Source organism: Clinocottus analis, unplaced genomic scaffold, assembly GCF_023055335.1.
Source record: "Clinocottus analis isolate CAN_PGR_092001 unplaced genomic scaffold, fCliAna1.0.p SCAF_3, whole genome shotgun sequence".
Taxonomy (NCBI): domain Eukaryota; kingdom Metazoa; phylum Chordata; class Actinopteri; order Perciformes; family Cottidae; genus Clinocottus; species Clinocottus analis.
Genome location: NW_027176042.1, coordinates 9,820,467 through 9,842,208, shown reverse-complemented (window position 1 = coordinate 9,842,208; position 21,742 = coordinate 9,820,467). Strand labels below are relative to the sequence as shown.

The window sequence follows — 21,742 nt, the reverse complement described above, 5'->3', positions numbered from 1 at the left end:
CATCATGGATAATAGTGAAACAATTCAGGAGCTGATGTTGCACCTTCAATCATATTACAAAGTATGTTTCCTGAAAAAAAAAATGACAGACATGTTTCGACCCTTGTTCTGTCGTCCTTTGTCTACGTTTTCTTTCTTTTTTCTCCTTCAGATTGCCAGCCAGCGTCTGGCTGACAAGATCCTGCTGGTAATCCGCAACAAGATGTTGCAGGAGTCCGCTGTCCAGCTCCAGAGGGAGATGCTGCAGATGATTCAGGACAAGGACAATTTTGAGTTCTTGCTGAACTAGAATTTTGACATTGGCACCCAAAGGCCTGCTTTGCAGAGTCGCCTTCAACGACTCATGAAGGCCCACACATTCCTGGTGGAGTTCGAGCAGAGATCAGGCATAGACGCACTTTGAACTGTAGAGTTGAGGTTTACAAACTTCAAGTTTGTTGTAGGTTTTTTAAATGGGTTTTTAGATGGCTAACCTTATAAGGTTGTATTGATTTGTTCTAGAACATGAATAATCCAATTAGCTTTCTTTTTTTAAAGAAGAAACCTGTGCAACGCTATCTTTTTTGGATTGACCTCCAAAAATACATCATCCCTGCAGCATTTTATTGCTTACGGGCCATTCCCAGGTTCTGGGTCCTGTGTGAACCCTCGTCTCCAAATGTCTCTCGTCTTTTCAACATTCTTTAGTTATATGACAAGGGATAGGCAATAGTAAAATGTCTATATGTATTTTGGGCTAAGGCCAACACAAACTACATCTGCAGGGTTAAAGCAGAACAACATGAGTCTGTCGTACCTCTTTTATTTGTCAAATACAGTACACATGTGGTGAAAGTATTGCTATGGTATTTTATTGTTTTATTCTGTCCAGTTTTAAATGGACATGTTTGCTTTCAATGTTACATTCATGACCAAACAGTTACGCAATAACATTCACCATTAAATCTAAAGCTATAGTGAATACAGTAAATCTAAAATCTAAAATTAAAGTTAAAATAACATTAGAGTTCAAAGAAAGTGCACGGTCAGCAGTACTGTAAGGTGGGATTTAAGTGGTATGTGAAGGTGATAAGTGTAAAGTAAAGTGGCAAAGTGTATTTAAATATGAGGCGTGGAGGGATGTGCAGGGGGGTGAACTGTACGAGATTGTCTGGGGGTGACAGGAGGAGTCAGACACAGTCAGTCAGTCAGTCAGTCAATCGTAAACTTTGTTGATCAAACTTGCTCACAACTCGTGTTGTAATTAAAATAGCAATTTTAAGGTTTGACAGCAAAGCACCAGTTGAAATGTAACCCTTCATAATTATAGAACAGATATCCTAACCAAGTCATCAATAAGCATGTTTGGCCTTCCTCTTTCTGCAATGAAGTGTCTGCATCAGTGATGAAATAAAAAACTGATTCAGTCCAACTACTGCCCCCCTGTGATTGGCATAGTTTTTTTTCTAATAACCATTGATGAATTCAAAAATAACGCTTGTAGGTGGACGCAGCAGATACAAATAAAACTATTATTATTCACTTATTCACTCAAAACTGGGTGAATAAGATAGTTTTTTTCTGTATGAAGGTAGAGAGACAATCATATTAAAAGAGAGAGAGCAGCACGATGATAGGATGATGATGTCATTTATCGTTGTGTTTATTGGATAGAGGAAACCAGCCGATCTACACAGCTGGTGTCATGATGGATTGATTACTAAGTTATCCAAAAAGGTAATCCGTTTTCATGTTTTACATGGGTTTTTCTTCTGTAAAAAAACTACATGAATATTTGTGTTCTGCCCCAGACTATTTAAATTAACTGGCAGTGTAGGCACTGATTGCACATTGTAGGCTGTGTTATCCTTTTAGGATCATTAAAGCACAGCAGAAACAACCTTTCTGAATGGTGTGTTCATTAAAACATGATATTGATTTATTCAAAAATAGATTCCCAGCAAATAATTTGCTAGTTAGCTTGTCCTGTTAGCTCACAGCACTGTGGACATTATGTAACCACATGATAAAATATTGTTTTATCTGAGGCCAGATGTGCAGGCTCCCAGCATCCTCTATACTATCTGTGTGTGTGTGTGTGTGTGTGTGTGTGTGTGTGTGTGTGTGTGTGTGTGTGTGTGTGTGTGTGTGTGTGACTTCTGCTCAAAAACAAATCAAGTGATGGATGAGAATAGGAGAAATATAGACTAATCACCACCATTCGACACCACTATCACTATAGAGCTTCATAACTACAACAAAATGACGATATATTCTCATTATAATTGCACAAACAGCACCTTGCCACTAAATCTACATCATTTACATGTGTTTGTTTTTCTAACCTAATAGAATACCACTCGCACGCACAGCTAAATGTAACCCTAGGAACATTACTGAGCGGTGAGGATGTGGTGAGACCATCTCAGGAGAAAACGATAGCAAAAAACAAAACAAGGTTGCTTCTCAAATAAGTGTATTATAATGTATTCTTTGCAGATTACTTCCAACTACAAAGTTACAAGGTACTTTTCTGTCGTTATAGGGTCGTGTAACACTGTAGTCCTATTTTTCTGCACAATAATTAAAAAAAAGAAAATATATTGTGCAGTTTGAAGGAGGAATTTAGGAGTTTCACAGACTGAGGAAAGAAGTTGTTGTGAAGGCTGGCACAGCAGCTGATAATTCTATATTTCCGGAGGTTATGGCTTTTAATATCAATCCGGCACAGGAATTTTTCTTCTACAGACGTTTTCAGAGCTTTTTAACCAGGATGGTTATATTAAATATATATAAACGCAAAAGACTGAAGACTGGAATAAGATCACGACAGTCAGTACCTTTTCTTGGTTTGTCACCTCAGGGTTAGGGTTGACCTCTTGACGGTGAAGCAGACGTCAGAGCAACTGGTGAGTCTGGAGCTTGGCGCCATCTGGAGGACGGGAGACCTCTGTGTTACAGGGCGTTCAATTATATGTGTTAAATATCTTAATCGCGTGTTTTCCGAGTTGCCTGGATTCGTTTATCGCCCTTAAAATAACGACAAGGTCTGCACACCACGTATGTGTGTGCAGGGAGAGGGAGGAGGAGGGTAAATGTGTGATGAGTCCACGCGCGTCTCAGAGAAGTGACGTGTGTGAGCGAGCGGCTGGTCTGGTGACGTGTCTCTACTGCTCTCTCTTTTCTTACGGAGAGGCTGGATGGAGCCGCACTGACTCCACGGAGCACTCAAACCGGTACCAGTAACACGGCAGGAGTCGGTCTCGGGACGCCATGGGGAGTACGTGACGGTCCTCTCTTGCATGCACATGTTGAGGGGTGGGGGCGTCTAAAATACCTGCTGTCTCTTCGTCATCTCGGAACTATAACGGATGTAATGCGCTCGAGCTAATTGGCTAACCTTGGATAGGTTAACGCTCGGTGGCAAGTTGGACGTTAGCTTGTTTATGATTTTAAGCTTTTACTCACCTCGAAACGGGATTAAGTATCGGTTGCTTCGCCGCCGGAGCTCACCGCGAGCCTGAGTCAGACAGGTGCACGAGCTTTCCCTGTTTTTAAACACCTTTTGGGGACTTGTAACGCTAGCTAGCATCCGGCTCGCTGTGTGAAAGTGACAAGACGGGTCGACGTCGGGGTTTCTTCTCCTTCCTCTTCGTATGAGCACGTCCGTAGATCCGCAGGGCCGACTGGACCCCGGGTCGCGTGCTAAGGATCAATAATTAAGTGGAATAAATATGTTAAATCGCTTCCCGTCAATGTCAATTTCAGTGATTTGACACAGCTGATCTTGAAGCAACGTTTAAACATTCAGCAACAAAGGCCGCAAAACGTTTATTTTTACTTTTAAAAAGGCTAAACACTGGATACTAGTCACTCCAACAATGCTCAGGTCTGTTTGTTTGCATGTCCAGATATCGCTAAAAAAAACACAAGGTGTTGCTTCACCGGCCAGGTGACCGCTGGCAGCTGTACACCTGGTGGCTAGTGATGACGTAGCTTCTAATCTAGCCCAGTGAAAGAAGAGCTATGGCTTCAGATCACACTGGTGTTTGTGTGAGATGTTACTTTGTGTCTCACAACCTGCTGATCTCTTTCTGCAGTTAAGTTTTTGGAGGTGATCAAGCCGTTTTGTGCGGTCTTGCCAGAAATTCAGAAACCAGAAAGAAAGGTACGTTAAGTTCCTGTTATTTAAATTGCAATATGTCTGAACTGTGCATATGTGTTATACTTTTGGTTATCTAGCACATTGCACTTCACTTGTTCTGCTTCTTTTTGCATTTCTGGTTATATAATAAAACTGCATTGCGTTGTCCTTGTACTCTGTGCAATGACAGCAAAGTTGAGTCTGAATATATGAAGAAGTGCTCTTTTTTAATCCTGGCAGATTCAATTTAGAGAAAAAGTACTATGGACCGCCATCACACTATTCATCTTCCTGGTGTGCTGCCAGGTTAGTATCTGTGGATGACAACCCACCTGCTGGTTCTGTTTGTGTGGTGTGTGCGTGTGCGTGTGTGTGTGTGTGTGTGTGTGTGTGTGTGTGTGTGTGTGTGTGTGTGTGTGTGTGTGTAACACTGTTTTCCATCTTTTTCTCGATTTTCAGATTCCTCTTTTTGGCATCATGTCTTCAGATTCAGCAGATCCCTTCTACTGGATGAGAGTGATCCTGGCTTCCAACAGAGGTGCAGGATTTGTAAATGTTTCATGCGGTTAATCACAGCGTTCCTTTGTGTCCTGTGCTTCTCCACTAAATAGATCTAATCTTATTATCACGTGATGAGTCAAAGGTCAACAGTTGTTTGCCCTGTTGCATTACTTTTGCTATTGCAGTGCCAACAGAGAATTACAATGACACCAATGCTCTTCCCCTTCAGGTACTCTGATGGAGTTGGGCATCTCACCCATTGTCACCTCAGGCCTTATCATGCAGCTGCTCGCTGGTGCCAAGATCATTGAGGTGGGAGACACTCCCAAGGACCGAGCACTTTTCAATGGAGCTCAGAAATGTAGGTTTATTGCTCAGTACACTTTCTAATTTTAGACCTCCTTGTTTGCCTTTTGAAACTGAGTATTGTTTTACTTGCTTTAAAGATAGCATTTATTACTAACACGAGCAGTCGCTGTTCCTGCAAGATTGCCAATTGAACATCTTTTTTTTCTGTCTTTTTGCAGTGTTTGGAATGATCATCACCATTGGACAGGCCATTGTATACGTTATGACCGGCATGTATGGAGACCCTTCAGAGATGGGTGCTGGTATATGCTTGCTCATCATCATTCAAGTTAGTACAAACTTGCTGCTACGCCTCAACATTTCCAAAGTTAAGATTCTGTGTCTGAAATAGTGCTATAGCTCGTTAATCATTAAATGATCTTACCTGCTAAGATTACGTTAAATTCTCATAATCTCATTTTGTGGCGGAGGCCGCAATTTGTTTATTGTAACTTTCATAATGTTTAGTTGCACACAGCTGTTTTGAAAAGCTGGCTGTCTGCCTGACTTGGCCCGATACAAACCAGGAGTCTGTTTTTTTTTTAGCTATTTGTTGCAGGTCTGATTGTCCTGCTCCTGGATGAGCTGCTCCAGAAGGGCTATGGTCTGGGCTCTGGTATCTCTCTCTTCATCGCAACCAACATCTGTGAGACAATAGTCTGGAAGGCCTTCAGCCCCACCACTGTCAACACAGGCCGAGGTATGGGTAATGGGAGCGAACGCATCTTAAAGCTGTGTGATGATACATGAGATGTGTCTTCATCTGAATTATGACTGACCCTGTGACTCCTGTTGTTTATCCAGGTACTGAGTTTGAGGGAGCCATCATTGCTCTGTTTCATCTTCTGGCTACCCGCACAGACAAGGTGCGCGCCCTGAGAGAGGGCTTCTACAGACAAAACCTGCCGAACCTCATGAACCTTATCGCCACCGTCTTTGTGTTTGCAGTCGTCATATACTTCCAGGTGAGCAGGCGACACCCACTAAATGCAGTCCAGAGTCTTACCTGCTGTTGTTGCAATAAAAAAATGTTGACAACCCATTTTGAAGCAAATGTCAAGGCACTGATTGGCACACTTTGTTACCTCACCAGGGCTTCAGGGTGGACCTGCCCATCAAGTCAGCACGCTATCGTGGACAATACAACACCTACCCCATCAAACTGTTCTACACCTCCAACATTCCCATAATTCTGCAGTCTGCTCTGGTCTCCAATCTCTACGTAATTTCTCAGATGCTCTCGACACGTTTCAGCGGCAACTTCCTCGTCAACCTCCTGGGAACTTGGTCTGTAAGTAAAGAATGAGTGCTCCGCCTCCAGCACATCTCGTCTTCGTTATTTTCATAAAGAGGTTTTCAGGTTCGATCTCTTGTGATGAATTTAAGACATGGACTATCAGCATCTTACGATCAAAATCTTGTTTTATTCAGGACGCTACGAGTGGGGGACCAGCTCGGGCCTACCCAGTGGCCGGGCTTTGCTACTACCTTTCTCCTCCAGAGTCATTTGGTTCCGTACTAGACGACCCGGTTCACGCTGCCATCTACATCGTCTTCATGCTCGGTTCCTGCGCCTTCTTCTCCAAAACCTGGATTGAGGTCTCTGGATCCTCTGCTAAAGATGTAAGTCTTTGTTTGTCCGAGTGTTTTCTCCTTGCTTCTTGTTCATCCCACATAAAATGAGCCTGCTTACATCCACTCTGTGTGTCTCAGGTGGCGAAGCAGCTGAAGGAGCAGCAGATGGTAATGAGGGGACACAGAGAGACCTCTATGGTGCATGAGCTTAACAGGTACAAAACAACCGTCCAAGTCTCAGGTTTCATGTTTGTTACTTTGCAGCGCATTGAAAGTTGTCATCCATAATATTTATGTATTCATACTGAGTTCACCCTTCACAGGTACATACCCACAGCTGCTGCATTTGGTGGCCTCTGCATAGGAGGGCTGTCTGTCATGGCTGACTTCCTGGGTGCCATTGGTTCAGGTACAGGAATCCTCTTGGCTGTGACCATCATCTATCAATACTTTGAAATCTTCGTGAAGGAGCAGAGCGAAGTGGGCAGCATGGGAGCACTGCTTTTCTAGAAAAATACCAACCTTCTTACACACATCAGACACTAAACATCCCACTCCCTCCCCCATCATGTTCATTTTATTTTACAAATTGCACAATCGGTACATCTTGCTGCTGGGATAGGTCATCTTCCTCCGCCACCTGTGTTTGCCATCATCACCTCTCCAGCATGTCAATGCTGTGAAAATCATTTTTGCTTACTCCCATCGTTGAGCACAGTAATGTGCGTCTTCAGTCCTTAGCTATTTATTTTATTTTTTATAATCAATAGCTACTATCCATCTATCTGCAGGCTGCCTCTGTACCCACGGACTGTCTTATCAGCTGAAGAATGCCTAAAAGCACACAAGTGTGAGGTGCTGTCTTCGACTTACCTCAGGCATTGTTCATTACAGCAAGTTCAAGGAACACTGAGACGCGACAACAAGTTAATGCTTTTTTCAAGCTGACCGCACTGCCTGGACTTTTCGGGGGAAACAAAAGAAAACCGTGTCATGATCATCACAAGTAGCAATCAAGCTTGAGGTTTCTGGGTCCCATGGTAGGATGTGAAAAGTATAAATACAATATGCTTATACTCCTAAAAAGGGTTCTTATAATCTCAGCCAAGCTGTCGGTGGTATTTATTTACCTTTTTTATTTTGATATTTTAAATGACGGACTATGCTTCTATTCACTGGTCTTATGTAGGCGCAGTGTTTGACCGTCTCTGGGTCCTCAAAGGAAAGTTTGTCAGTGTCGTCGTGTTCTTTTATTCCCACTGCCGAGATGGTCGGGCTGAGGGTGGGTTTGATAGGGATGAAAAGGGGTTTTTATTTTGGTTTTTACTTTATGTAACAAACATGTTATTAAAAAAAGAACAAAAATGGATTTCTTTTCCAATACACTTGGAAACTGTGTTTTGATTCCTATTGTCTCCTTGTTGTGTCTTGTCCTTGCGTGTTCTTTGACCACTACAGGATACTATTTGCGGGTGAAAAAATGCAGTCATAATACACAATGGCATAGCAATTAATTGTGTTGGCACACATCGATAGTTAAAGCTGAGAAAGGGAAGTAAAACAAAGTTAGAGCAACAAGTTACTTATGTACTTATCAACTTACTAGGGCTGTTAGTCAGATGAGACAAGTTTTGCTCCCAGGATTTGTGATTTCTAACTTGAATAGTTTAACTAATTTGCTGTACAAATCATGTAACGTCCACCAGAGGTCACTGTATGAGGTTTAAGATAAACTGCTGTCACAGAGTAAAGAGTAAAATATACTTTATAACCAGGTTGGAGGGAGTGGAGGGGGTTGCTATTCATACTGTAAATGTCTGTGCATTACTACCGGCAACGTTCTCGCAATACATTCAATGTTTATATCAAATGTTGCTTCACATAGATCTAATGTGACAACAAAAATGAGGACAAATAAGAGGAATAAACAAAAAACAAATTGTGTGGACTTTAAATCTGGCCTTTAAGTAATCTTAGAGGCCAGAAAACACAGAGCTCTGATTGGTGCAAGGTGAAGTTTGCTTTACTTGGGTGCTTTACACTCAGGTGTTGGAACCCAGGCCTGTTTCAGAATTCAGTCCATTTTAGCTTGCATCGAAATATATTTAAATTTTTGAAAAAACAACATTTAACACCATTTAAAGAGAGAATTGAGTTGCAATTGTTATGACAATTATAAGGCTTGTTCGTTAGAGCTGCTTCTCGCCTGGAATCCAGACAAGAGCAGGCGGCCGCTGATCAAATCGGACAGCTTTCAGCTGCCTTCAAAGTATTAACAGGAAATCAAGTGGTCTACTTGTAGATTACAGATCATGTTTTGATTTCTGCATGTGTGATTATGAATATATATTTATTTTAAGAGAAATGTGCATGTAGTTTCATCCTTTGTTTTTATGTCTGCCTGTGAAATACATTATTACTGGTTTTGATACGTGTTGTACAAATACAATTTTGTATTTCTAAGAGCCAATCAGTTCTCTGATGTGGCGACAGCCAGGCGTTTCCCATCATGCACTTGACCACGCAGTCGGTGAAGAAAATCGACGGCTGCCTTGACCACGTGTGCATGACGTCAGAGCAGGGCGGGAGCAAGTAGGACACACATCTAACCGGCATGCATTGCGCGTTGATTGCCAGAGTTTGATTCTGCACAGAACTGGCTCATCTCAAACCTAATGAGACAAATTGGGAATTCATACAGTATTGTTCAACTTCATTCTTGAAGTAGTAAATTATACCAATATCAATTTAATCTGAAATTATGAATAAGATTACATCTTGTCAATCATGTATCTTACATAGCCATTCTACATAATACACTTTCAAGGGGTTTGTCCATATACATTTATTATTTAAAAAGGACCGTGTGACGTCATCACGGTGCGCCCACATGTGACCGGAGGGTCAGAGGGTGTAACGGTGCCGTCGGACGCCGGGTCGCTTGTCAAATGAGATCCTTGCACTTGTCAAGCAATTCCTCCCACACTAGTAATCTTTTACCGCAGAGGGCGACGGACAGCAACACCGGGAGCCATGTCGTACTGCAAGCAAGAGGGTAATTTTAACTGTATTTCCTCACTTTTTACTGCGAGACATCCAATGTCATCGAGCGAGCCACCATGCTATGCTAGCTAACGGAAGGTTAGCTGCACGGCTGGCGACGAGGAAAGCTTCGTCTCCAGCAACAGTACTGGTTTGTTCATAATATGGTCCGGCATTGAGACTGCGTAGTGGCACTGGTCGCTGCACTCGTTTAACGGCACGTCGCAAGTCGGAAGAAACGTCCGTCTCATCCTGACCGTGCTGTCCGGCTCGGTTTACTGAGTCGAAGAGCTAATACTAAAGTGCGTCACCAGGTGTCGCTGTCGACCAAATAGTACCGCTACGCTCTCCAGGACCGGGGTCCTCTGCTTGTCTGTCATCCGTGATGTTTTCCTTGCTTTGTGTTTTTGTCACTTGAAGGTAAAGATCGCATCATCTTCGTGACCAAGGAGGACCACGAGGCTCCCAGCAATGCCGAACTCGTTGCAGATGACCCCAATGACCCCTACGAGGAGCAAGGTTATTCATTTGGTCATTGTGGAAAAAACAGTGGGCCTGACTTCTAAACGTTCCTCCCTCATAAAGGTATTCAAACGTGCATCTTTTTCTTCAGGTCTGATCCTGCCAAATGGGGACATCAACTGGAACTGCCCATGCCTGGGCGGCATGGCCAGCGGACCGTGTGGCTCTCAGTTCAAAGAGGCCTTTTCCTGCTTCCACTACAGTAAGGAAGAGTTGAAGGGTTCCGAGTGCATTGACAACTTCCGCGACATGCAAGACTGTATGCAGAGGTACCCTGAGCTCTATCCTCAGGACGAGGATAAAGGAAGCTCCTCTCAAGCAGACTCAGGTTCTGGTGCTGCGTCCACCGACTCGGCAGAGGGCTCTGCCTCACCCCATGAAACTGACTCTACCTCAGCCGCCTTAACATCCGAGTCTGCCGCCTCACCCGACAGCACGTCGCCTACAGACAGCCAGACTGCCAGCTAAGGTCCATCAGTCATCATCCAGCATAACTGACTCTCTCCCCGTCAGAGCTCTGACACTCGCAGGCAACATATACAGGCCTGCAGAGATGGACTTTGTGACTCCAGAGAAACATAGTGTATGTACAAGAGTTTAGGCTGCTTTGTTTGCTGAGCAATGCAAAACAAATCATTGAAGAATCTGATTTAACGACAGCCGGCCAATCTGTTGGCTGCAGGGACTTTATTTGAAATGCTCACTTTATATGCAATTGAAATTGAATTTACTGCGTGTCAATCAGAATACCCTGTTTGTTAGTGTTCATGATGTGTGTTGTTTGAACAGTAATCACTGGATGTTTTATTTTATTTGAGCAATGTTCAGCTCTTCTTAGGAATCAACCTTGACTCAAGACAGTTTTGACTCAACAGAGAATCGCTTTGCTTGCCATCATTTGAGACCCAAAAGCAGTTGATTGGTAAGAAGACGAGGCTTTTTACATAATATAAGAGATGCGTTTAGCTGTTTGATGACATCTTGAAGAAACTTCAGGGGGTTTCATCTCGTGCGTATGATGAGTGGTCAATATAGTTCCTAATTGACTGTATCCTGTCTCGACCAAAGTGTTTTTTGGCACATTCAACTGTCAGTGCATACATGTTTTTGTTGTCTTAATTCTGTCTCCAGTTGGATGCTGTGGTCAATATTCATTGACATTCAGGCCTTAAAAGACTTGAGGGATATTTCTCAGATATGTCTAGATTAAAATTATAATTAAACTATTTCAACTTACTTTCCCCCCTTTTTGTTCTTCTGAAGCCGAGACACAATGCCCTCGTTCTTCTTCACACGTTAAGTTTGAATTTGATGAGATATTTTCTCACTGACGTCGCCCAGAAGATTTACAAGTCGACGAGAATAAGACCAAACCACACCTTCATATTTTACAGATTTAACTTATCGTTATATTGCTTGTACGTTAGTAATTTATAGCTTTTCGTTGAATCCAGATGATTTGGGTTTCAAAATGTATAATGTTTACGATCCTTAGTAGACATTTTAAATTAAAAAACCTAACTAGACATTCAAAGTATATCCTATATGTTCTGTATGATAACTTAAAAACATTGAATGAGATATTTGTTGGACTCAGATCTTAACAAATCCAGGAATTCATTTGTCTTTATTTTGTGTTGCACATGTAGTGAATACTTTTCTTCAATGTTCTGAGCGAGACCGATCATGAGTTTGACTTTGATAACTCCCTGATGACACCGCTTATTGTCCTGGGATTTTCAGTCCCTTTTCCGGCATTGTCCACAGACTCAAATCTCCTTGTGAAATCTTCTGAAGCCTGTTCCGCTTTTTTTCCCCTTCTGTCTATCTATATTCACGTACATCCATTCCTCAGACCGTCTGATACCAGTAGAGCTAGATGGGGCGTCCATGGGACCACCACACTCTGCATGGTGACCAGTAGACGGCCTGACCCAGCATCCTCTGGGCCGGCCAGCAGGTAATCCATACCTGGGGAAAAAAGTAAGACATTGTGTGTGAATTGACCTAATCTATCTCTTTGATGTTAGCTTGAATTTAATTTATTATTTTTGAACTATAGACTGAACAGAACCGCTTTGGGTACCACATATCACATCAAAATGTACTCCTCCTTTGTCATGCTCTGAACTCACCCTACCTGGGTTTAGAATAGGACAGGTGCAGCCACGGCTGGTCCAGGACAGAGGATAGATGCTGATGGTGCCCAAGTAGAGAGGCACTTTGCCTGATCGCAGGACCTTGCGAACTTTGACCCGCACTTCTGCGTGGCTGCCCTTGTCGTGAGCCGACAGCACACTGGCCTTGATCACTGTCGAGGTCCACACGACAAAAATGAGACGACAGTCGCTATTTCGAGGCAAGTGTGGATTAAACTTTAATATTTTTTAAACGAGGTCATGTCTTACCGTAATCATGTTTGATCTTACAGAGGTCAGATGCACTTCTCAGCCTTTTCTCTTTACAGCTACACTTTCCTGTGTACAGATATTGGGTTATGTGCCAATCTACTTTTGCCATAATTGCACTGCATTATTCCACAATTTGAAGTCTTTTAATGCAGAAGAACATCACAGTTACTGAGCAACACTGCTACTCGCCTGTGTAACGCAGTGCAGAGACTGCAAGCTCCTTTGACCACTGTACCTCTTCTTCGATTGTCAACATGTGATCCAGATCATGGACTTTTCCACCAATGGGCACATTGAACACCTGGTTATTTGAGTAGCTGAAAGGGGAATTGAACTCATCGGGTTAAAGTTACTAGTTTGTTGTTAATTAACCACATGCAGTTAGAGTTTAGGTTCTGTGTTCATGTGTAAAATATTTGGTTGACGGCTAACCTGTCCAGACACTGTCCAGTGGTTGGGTCACAGCTGTGAGGGCATACGCAGGGTTTACATCCCTCCTCTCCAAAACTCCAATAGCCGGGCCGGCAGTGGCTGCAGCTCGTGCCGCCTACGCCAGATTTGCACTGGCACTGGCCGCTTCTCGGGTGGCACCCGGGGCCCTCCTCTCCTGGACGAGAAGGCAAAGAGCCTTGTGGGTCACACCAGCAGCCTGAGGACCAGAGACACAGTTACAGATGTGTGTGTGCTGCTGAAACGTTTGTTTTTTGTCTCTTATTTTTTTTATTTTAACTTTTGAAATCTAAAAAGATGTGCCAGCAGATGGAGCTATACAATTTTCATTTCATCCACAAACTTTGAAATAATTCCTCAGAGGTCAAATCAAGCAGCACTCCTTTATTTTGCCCTCTTTCTTACGTGTGCAGGCGTGGGGGGAGTTGAGGGGCAGCGATGGATGCCGGTGGTAGCCGTGGCGACAGCGCTTGCACCTGCGTCCGACAGTGTTGTGTCTGCAGTCGTCACAAACTCCCCCGCTGGTGCCGCCGGAGGACAGCCATGCCCGCTGAGAGAAGTGACAGGTATCGGCGTGACCGTGACACTGGCACCCTGAGGTCACGCAGCGGTGTGTGACGTCGAAGCAACGCAAGAGATCGGACACAGAGACAAAGTGAGGACATCAGGAAGGAGAGGGAGGGAAGGGAACATGGGGTACCGGTGAATCAGAAGTTTGATCTTTGTTTAGTCTATGCAGCAGACTTGTATACGATAATCAAATATAGACCTAGTGTTGGACAAATTATTTGCATCCTGTACTGACTGTGACAATACAGACAGAAATATAAAAAGTAGATCAGACGTGATCATCTCTGAATGGGCCTTAAAAACACCCTTAAACATTACTGTTTGTATGTCTGGGGTCTGATTTTAAAATGTAAACATTTTGACAAAATATGAAACTCATTGCTCTTTTAAAAACATGCATTTGAAACACCGCTATATGGAGCCTTCACAAAATAAATGAGTCCTTAATTCACTTTAAAGTTCCCTTTCCAAGCTCTTCTGGCCTTTTTCTTTCTCAGCGAGATGAGTGCCGTGCGGTCCCGTTCGTGGTCACTTACTCTGGCACGGGTTGGACTCCCCGCTGCTGCTGTTGGCCGGCCTCCAGGGACGGTCATTGTAGAGCGGGGCACAGTTCTCACAGTGGTCGCCCGCCGTGTGATGGGTACAGAGGCACCTAGCAGGCACCTGGGAAACACATCTGGGGCTGCTCAGTTACTTCACTTGAAGCAGATGTTACAAACACTTGCTGTCTGCGGAGAGCTCTAAAATAGATCCAGACAGGTGATTTAAAGAGAAATGTTTAATGCTTTTTAACTGGCACATTTTCCATCAGGGAGTACATTGTCCATCTGGACCTAACATCGTGACATGTGTTTTAAGACTGCAATAGAAAACAGGTGTGTAAAGAATTGACGGACTTTCTCTCGTGATCATTTTTTACTACTCATGCACACACGAAAATGCCACATACCATGTTACTGTCCTGTCTGGTGTCTTGACTGCTATTGTGTGGTACACAGTACTCTGCATGTCCATAGCACAAGCAGGTCCCTCTGGCCAGTAAAGTGTAAATAGCATACGGTGCTGAAGCTGGGCTTTCTCCAGGGGATGCTGTCGTCAGAGCTGAGGCTGTGGGGCTTGTCAACTCTGCAGGGGGCTTCAGAGGCGCAGGACAGGTCTGAGCTTTCAGCAGTCTGATGCGGAGATTAGTGAGGGTGAGGCGGGCGAGGGCCTCTGGACTGTAAGGGTCCAGTCTTTTAACACTGCCGGGGTCAAGTGTTCGTAGTATTACCTTGAAGGAGAGCACCAATCAGCACCGAATCAAATATTGTGAATCTTCCAAAAGGAAATGCGCTGCACCTTTTGTGCATTTTCTCTTACCTCCCCCCCGCTGCAGGGTGTCGCGCTGGTGTAACGGGATGTGCACAATGAGTCCGACTGAGTAAAATCATCAGGCAAACCAAACTCCATGCTGCAGTTGTGCGCAAACATCTTAAGAGCATCCCAGGTCTTTCCAAAGTCAGCTGAACGCTCAATGACCATGGCAGCGGGCCGTGGTGACCTAAACACCAAAACTACATGGGACAAACAGAACCGGGTCTCCAGGTCCAACCGGATCTCATCCTGCTGCTCCTGCATGCCGGTACCCGCACCTGATGCCCACCAGGTATTCGGATGCAAGAAAGGGTCGTCAGTCATGTGAGCAGATGGGTGGGAGTCCTCTGGGCAGAGGAGGTGAGGGAGCAGAAGAGGACTTGGGCAATGACTGTGGTGGAAGGAGCTGTTCCCACAGCAGCTTGAGAGGGTGAGGAGGGTCCTGCCACTAGCCAAGTTCCCGATTGGCGGGCTGCAGGCCTGGTCCAAACATCTGGAGACTGGAGAAGCAGTGCTTTTACAGTACATGTGACAGAAACATCTTTCCATAGCACTGACATGGACAAAACTGCAGTCCTCTTCATTGTGTTTGTCATGAATATTTAATTTCCCTGACTATTGTGCCACTGCTGCTTTTTCTGACGTGACACAGAACCCTGCTCTTTCCCCATTGGACAGCCGTACAACTATCAGGTTACATGTAACAGCAAGATACAATCCAGCCCACTATCAAATGTATCAGCAACAGGTATGACCTTTACTTTACTTTCGGGACAGTGACGCTTCAGAAAATAGAAGTACCACGGAAGTCATACATGTCATGGCCCAATCAATAACATATCACAACAGGGAAACCGATAAGCCAAGTTCAGCCCCACTGACGCACTATTCAGAGAATCAGCAGAAACAGAGATGATGTTGATGCACCTCACCTGCTCCGCTCCTCGTCCGAACCAAAAATAGCCAACAGAGCGCCACCAGCATCTGATGCCGACTTCTCCCAAGCACATTAGGCACTCCCATCCTTGTTCCTGCTGTGTTTACAACATACATGGTTCGACAAACGTCTTCCAGCCGAGATTGGTCCTAACATTATGTAAAGCCTGACAAACAGCCAAGCGCATTTTCCTGCCAATTACGCAATGCGCAAAGCGTACAGATGAATCATGGAATATTTTCCCGATATCCTTCCAGGAACAATGTGGAAAGGGAAAAAAATCCTTTATAAAGTTTCGTGCATCTCTCTGACAGAAGTGGATTCTGCGCACCCGTGGCAGCAAAAGATGGACGGAGTGGATCATTGGTCAGTCCAAGAATGAACGCTTAATATTTGACTTGATTACCATTTAATAGCTTCATCCAATTTGCGAAGCAAAAAAAGGGTCATATTCTATGCTAATTTATACGTTATCAATATTTTCATTAATTCACAGACTATCTGAGAGGTCCGAGTCGCAGCGAGGTCCAGCGCTCTGCGCGCTTACGCACAGGAGAGGAGTGTGCGCTCTATTTATCCATGGTCCTCCCCGCCCACACACACACGCGCACACACTGTGAGGACGTTGCACTGCAACAACACTAAACTAAAACTACCCCGGATAGAGAAGATGATTTTTTTTTCCCCCTCCTCTTTGGCCGACTTTTATCCATTTGGGATTCTGCGAAAGATCGTGTGAGGAGGAGAAGCGACTGCACGGGCTCGTCAACGCGGTTAATGTGAACCAGCCGCGCAGCTCAACCAGGTCCCTCCACTAACCAAGGCCTCGTAATGAGCCGAGGAAATTAGTTTATCTGCTCCTGCCATTCTGTTGCTCAGTTGCAGTGATTCCAAGTTACAGGTCTCTTTGAAGTCTAGCAGGAGGAAACTAGAGACGGGAGACAAAAATAGTCCTCTGCAGTGTGTGCAGCTTGATGGGGCATTGTGGCACCTAAAGAACCTGACAGCTTGGAGTTTCATGCAAATAAGTTGAGCAAGAAAAGGGCCTTTCTCCCATCTGTGTGCCTGACTGGATAGATTACGCTGCCATTATTCATTATAGCCCTGGATAGTAAACACATGGTCTGATATATGACAGTCATTCTTTTTTAATTCATTTTAACTACACACGTCAGGAAATCTTGAGTCTTTGGCTGAACCTCATTTCTCCCTCCCTGGCACCCTGAGAGAATAAACACCATGTCTGTATAGTTTTATGGCTCAACTTCAAATAAAGAGCGCTCAGACAATTGGAATAGATGCTTAGAATTAGATTGGTTCCCATAAATGTCTTTAATGCAAATTGTTTACAGACCTACCACTTGCTTTTCCCCATGAATGTATGAAAATAAAATGGCCAAGAAATGGCTATGGGCAGTGCTCTGACAGAACATACAACATGTTTACGTGCCGCCATCAGTGCTACTCGTGTTGTTTTTTCCCCAAGCCATCCATCCTCCATCCATTCCATCTGTGATCAGTTTAAATGTTAGAGTTTTTATTCCCTTTTCCGTCTCAACTTGTATATCAGTCCAGTCGTGCATTTGTCTTTCTTCACCCCTCGCTTGTCTCTTATATCATCTCTCTGTCCTTCTGCTCTCCACCCTTAACGCCGGGTCTGGCAGGCCTCCACACAATAAAACCCAGAGGCACTCCATCTTCTGGCATCATCGTTTCTCCTTTCGTCATACTCCAGTGGTACAGTGTGTATGTATATGTATATATGTATATATACACACACACACACACACACACACGTATGCTAAGAATAGCTTCATGGAGATTAGGGTAATGCCATTTATGAGGGATTAGCTGTTATGGTTGTGTTAGTTAGTGGCATACAGACTTATAGTTTCTGGCTGCCTTGTGCTGATTTGGAGTCAGTTCTGGACTGATGGGACACACAGAAATGAGTTTTACATCTTTTTTCACGTGCTGCAGGATGCAAGGACCTGTAAGCATTTGTAATGGATAAACCATGAAGTGGAATCTTCAGTGTGGTCCAGCTGTGGTTTTGCTTTCACTGGAAGCCTCAGGTTGGTTCTGGCAGACGTCCATACTGTATTTATGATTTCACGTCACTGAGGTTTGGGGCTAAGGCTTGCAACAGAGCCGTAAAACATTTAAGAGCAGCTGGTTCAAGTGCAAGTAAACTAAGTTTAGTTTGCTCATTTCGCCTTAAAAATCCAAAAACACATTGAATTCTTAATTGACTAAATGGTAATTAAGGGTCATTTTCTGTGATGTAGGAATGCAGCGCCGCCCACATCTGATAAAGTGGTTGTTGTGAGCGTGAGGAAGAACAACACAATCACAGCAGTTCACAACACATGCTTCATTCTAAGTGCAGAGAGAAACATTTATTATCTTTTCTTTCAGTACAATTCAGTGAATACATTCTCTCGATGCTCAGGATGTATATTTATCCTGGCCCCCAGCTGGGAGAGATCAAATACCAGCCAGGAAAGGTCACAGACATCTCCTACCTGCCGCGTGACTGCCTCTCTAATTGCTCCTCTTTCTCTCATTTACAGGGCTTAATAGGGGCCGGGGGTTAGAGCGCCGAGGTCAGACGAACAGGGACGCCCCCTTCCCGCCTTTATAATCCCTAGTGTTCGTCCAGCCTGCTTGTGTGTGGAGCACATGGTGTCGCTCCACACTTCTCCATCTCCTTCTCCCTCCGTGTCTTCTCTTGGCCCTTGTGTTCTACATGTCAGCTTATATATCCATCTACGGATGAAGAGGATTAAGCTGCTTCCTAACATTTCACTGCATTTAGCCAACAATCATCACGCCCGGATTTCTTTCTCCAAATAGAAACATCTATTCAGTTAGCGCATGTTCACTTGGAACGATGACGTTGAGATAACCGTTTCATTTAAATGTCGCAATTTGTTATGGAATTGTTGTTTAGGAGACCGTAACTGCACACAGTTGGAACAAATGTGACAATATCCACTGGCTCACAAGAGCAACCAGTCAGTGTGATGGTTAATAGGGGGGGCATTAGGTAAGCAATGGGGTCAGAAGTAATTATCCTGTTGAATCTTTGGAGGAAGACTCGAAGCTTTTAAAACCTAAAGTACGCACTTCTAAAATTACCAGTTTAGACAGTTGCTCTCAAAATCACACAACAATTCCTTAAACTCTTCCTCAAAGGCAGTCAGCTAGTTTAAAGTTGAAAGGTCAAGGTGATAGGTCACCAACAAAGGTCTACAGTTCAAGTCCAACAAAACCAGGAGGACTGTATCACTGGAGAATCGTTTGAGTTATTCTATTGCTTTAATTTATTAGCACTGTGAACACGGTAATCAGTGTGGACGGCTAACAAAGAAAAAGGCCTCACTGTGGATGTTTGCTATGGTTCTCATGTCGTGGAGGGTTGAAAATAAATAAAAAAATGAATGCACACAGAGATGGTCTAAAATCTGTTCGCACCTCTACTTGGTGTGAGTGTGCAAGATTTATAGGTTCAGATTGCATGTTGCCGCTTTGATGTGGGAGGACGAATGACACAGATCAAGCTGTCTGACCAGAAACTGATCGAGGCCAGATGAGACAGGATGACAAATCAACCCTCAGTGAAGCATTAAGGCAGCTGGCCAAACCAATAACGTGTACGTCTCTTTGCTTGTGCGAGGAATTGTGGCTGTGTGCAAGTGGAAACTATGCAGAACGGTGTCCATTCATTCTTTATTAATGCTTAACGAGGAGGAATTTCAGAAATATTGAAGAGTGGCTCGCTTGAGGAGGCTTCAGCTGATCGGTGGTGACTTATTTATAGCTGCGACTCCTGTGTATTATTAGGACAACAAATGAATTTCCCACCCGCAAGCACATTTGCAAACACCCCCTCAGTCTCGTGTCCCCGACTGGCTGAGTGCTTCATATCTGTTTATGATCATCAACTAACAAGACCAAAAATGTACTCTTGTGCATTGCCAACCCGCTGTCTCTCTGACACACAAGCACACGTACAAGCATACACAAACACAAACACGGACACAATGTCTTGATAAGAATTTCTTGGTTTTCCATCGCCCACCCACATAAACAAACTGGAATGCCAGTAGACACACTGGTTTGTTACCACAAAAACACACACACACACACACACACTTACATGCACACACGTGTTACAGATTGAACTCACTGCTTTCTTATTCTTCCAGCTCATATTCGCACACCCACTTAGATAAGACGTGGCTTACATAACAATTTATTTGAACCGTGTCAAAGAACTTCAATGGATTCAAAGGAACTGCAGTTTGGCACAAGGAGAAACTAGCTGAACAAATGCACCTACCATCAAGGGTGCTGGGGGTCGGGGGTCAGCGAGAAGAAGCTGGAATAAATACTGGACACTCACTGGAGTTCACCGTCAGTTGGATGCAGGAAGTCACAAGCATAATAAATTCACACAAGCAGCTTTAGCTCTTCAACTGAAATTCTTGCTTCGTGCTCTGTGCTATGACCCATGTTGTCTGACTTTGGCTCTCCTAAAAGTCGGACTAACAAATGTAGCAAATGAGAGGAAAAATCAAACCCAGCTGTTTGAGGTCCTGGGCCACAGGTTGGGGGTTCCAGTCTGTCTCTCATGTCTGGCCACTTTGCTTCTTTGAGGCCCTCCTTTTCTCATTAAACAACTTTTTATTGGCATGCCAAGAGTCCACCTGTGAGTCATCCAAGCCATGACGGAAACTTCAATGTATAGCCAAGCACAAGGGTCACCGTTAAACAACAGTACTTCGTATGACTCTGCAAAGTCAAAAAGCCCATCTGCACGGAGGAAGCCTCACATGTATGTTGCTGGTATCTGCTTTGCTCTCGTAAAATGCACCGCCGCAAAACACTGTGATGTTAACGTGACCATTGCTGCTGTTTTATCTTTGAACTGATACCAGTGACATTCTTCGACCACAGCGCCCGTGTCTCTCAGATCAAATGAAAAAAGGTGCTTTTAAAAATGGGGTGCTGCGATGTATTTTAGGTTGTAAAAGGTGTAAAGTATTCACACTGTGTAGGAGCGTTATTTGGTCCTGATAGTTACAGCATGTAAGTCACAAGGAAGACTTTATAGCCCTTGGGCAAATGATCAGTGCATGTTTTTCCACAGTTTGCTGATCAAGTTAAACAAAATATCAGTTGTATTCTCGAGAAACCTTAATGAGCCTCTACTGGAAACCCCAGCATGCCTTTGTATGTTTCCATTCGTGCAAATGCAAAAATTCAAATCACACTGCAACCTAAGGGTGTGCCTGTAATTGCGGTTGGTTTGCGGCTTTCTGCTGGAGATATGTGAGAATATGTGCAACTGCTAAGCCCTCCTGGCTTGCCCAACAATGTGACAGTAAGAAGGGGGATAGCCAGCGTTTGATCCCATCAGCCAACATCTGGCCCTCAGGAGGAGCTAAAGTTAGCGGCACATGCTGATGTCATTAGCGTAAAATGGGAGTTATAGTCACAGAGCCATGACCCTCACAGCATCCCAATACCGTGAAAGTATGGGAAAGGGAGGATGAGAAGTGGATAAATAATATAAAGATTTTAGGATGAAGATGGGAGAGGATGGATCATACATCTTAGTGATTATGTAAGTGACTAATATTGATGTTCTTTAACGGTTGATGTTGAGCCAGACCTTTCATGTCAGCATCTATCTCCTGCTGGACGGCTCGAGCGGGAAGTGAGAGAAGGACGAGTACGGGGTGGATGAAAGCTGTAACAAAGCTTGTTAGGATTTAATCAGTTCCACTCACCCAGAGCTGCTGGGCACATCTGTTCAATTAAGTCCCATCACCATGGTGGGCTTCTGGCTCCAGAGATGGCTACAGTGCTGCCAACCAGAAATTGGTAGGCGACCATGTTTTG

The 21,742-nt window shown here is 44.0% G+C and overlaps 3 protein-coding genes across 8 annotated transcripts; 2 read left to right on the top strand and 1 right to left on the bottom strand.

Annotated features, from left to right (window-relative positions):
* The first annotated feature begins 3,043 nt into the window (after positions 1–3,043).
* LOC137796619 (protein transport protein Sec61 subunit alpha) lies at positions 3,044–7,916 on the top strand. The gene is made up of 12 exons (XM_068594642.1): positions 3,044–3,259; positions 4,080–4,147; positions 4,364–4,429; positions 4,583–4,661; positions 4,854–4,985; positions 5,152–5,261; positions 5,519–5,672; positions 5,777–5,937; positions 6,066–6,263; positions 6,404–6,595; positions 6,686–6,762; positions 6,871–7,916. The coding sequence occupies exons 1-12, from the start codon at positions 3,253–3,255 to the stop codon at positions 7,055–7,057; spliced, it is 1,431 nt and encodes a 476-aa protein (XP_068450743.1). The 5' UTR covers positions 3,044–3,252; the 3' UTR covers positions 7,058–7,916.
* Positions 7,917–9,444: 1,528 nt separating this feature from the next.
* Positions 9,445–12,798, top strand: chchd4a (coiled-coil-helix-coiled-coil-helix domain containing 4a). Of its 6 annotated transcripts, XR_011078610.1 has the most exons (6): positions 9,445–9,602; positions 10,010–10,108; positions 10,203–10,694; positions 10,987–11,033; positions 11,967–12,094; positions 12,262–12,798. XR_011078610.1 is itself a non-coding variant. In XM_068594889.1 (3 exons), the coding sequence occupies exons 1-3, from the start codon at positions 9,581–9,583 to the stop codon at positions 10,577–10,579; spliced, it is 498 nt and encodes a 165-aa protein (XP_068450990.1). In that variant the 5' UTR covers positions 9,445–9,580; the 3' UTR covers positions 10,580–11,488. The 6 variants fall into 6 exon arrangements, 1 of the variants encoding a protein (XP_068450990.1); XR_011078607.1 differs by having other exon boundaries at positions 10,203–11,033; positions 11,967–12,071; XR_011078606.1 differs by having other exon boundaries at positions 10,203–11,033.
* Positions 11,743–16,269, bottom strand: si:dkey-202e22.2 (netrin-4). Its single transcript, XM_068594891.1, has 10 exons — positions 15,828–16,269; positions 14,902–15,395; positions 14,492–14,812; positions 14,079–14,205; positions 13,378–13,566; positions 12,955–13,171; positions 12,712–12,839; positions 12,520–12,588; positions 12,252–12,422; positions 11,743–12,082 (listed from the first exon to the last, which is right to left on the bottom strand). Exons 1-10 carry the CDS (start codon positions 15,946–15,948, stop codon positions 11,946–11,948), a joined length of 1,974 nt encoding a protein of 657 aa, XP_068450992.1. The 5' UTR covers positions 15,949–16,269; the 3' UTR covers positions 11,743–11,945.
* Between the last annotated feature and the right edge of the window lie 5,473 nt (positions 16,270–21,742).

Bases quoted from the DNA above. Each gene is read 5' to 3' on its own strand.
- si:dkey-202e22.2 (XM_068594891.1), bottom strand. From the start codon at position 15,948: ATGTATGTTGTAAACACAGCAGGAACAAGGATGGGAGTGCCTAATGTG. The intron at 12,589-12,711 runs GCGAGTAGCAGT...ATCTGTACACAG, and splicing joins CTCTGCACTGCGTTACACAG to GAAAGTGTAGCTGTAAAGAG. The intron at 12,083-12,251 runs GTAGGGTGAGTT...TTTTTTCCCCAG, and splicing joins CTGTCCTATTCTAAACCCAG to GTATGGATTACCTGCTGGCC.
- chchd4a (XM_068594889.1), top strand. From the start codon at position 9,581: ATGTCGTACTGCAAGCAAGAGG. The intron at 9,603-10,009 runs GTAATTTTAACT...TGTCACTTGAAG, and splicing joins GTCGTACTGCAAGCAAGAGG to GTAAAGATCGCATCATCTTC. The intron at 10,109-10,202 runs GTTATTCATTTG...CTTTTTCTTCAG, and splicing joins TGACCCCTACGAGGAGCAAG to GTCTGATCCTGCCAAATGGG.
- LOC137796619 (XM_068594642.1), top strand. The intron at 5,262-5,518 runs GTTAGTACAAAC...TTTTTTTTTTAG, and splicing joins GCTTGCTCATCATCATTCAA to CTATTTGTTGCAGGTCTGAT. The intron at 5,673-5,776 runs GTATGGGTAATG...TTGTTTATCCAG, and splicing joins CACTGTCAACACAGGCCGAG to GTACTGAGTTTGAGGGAGCC.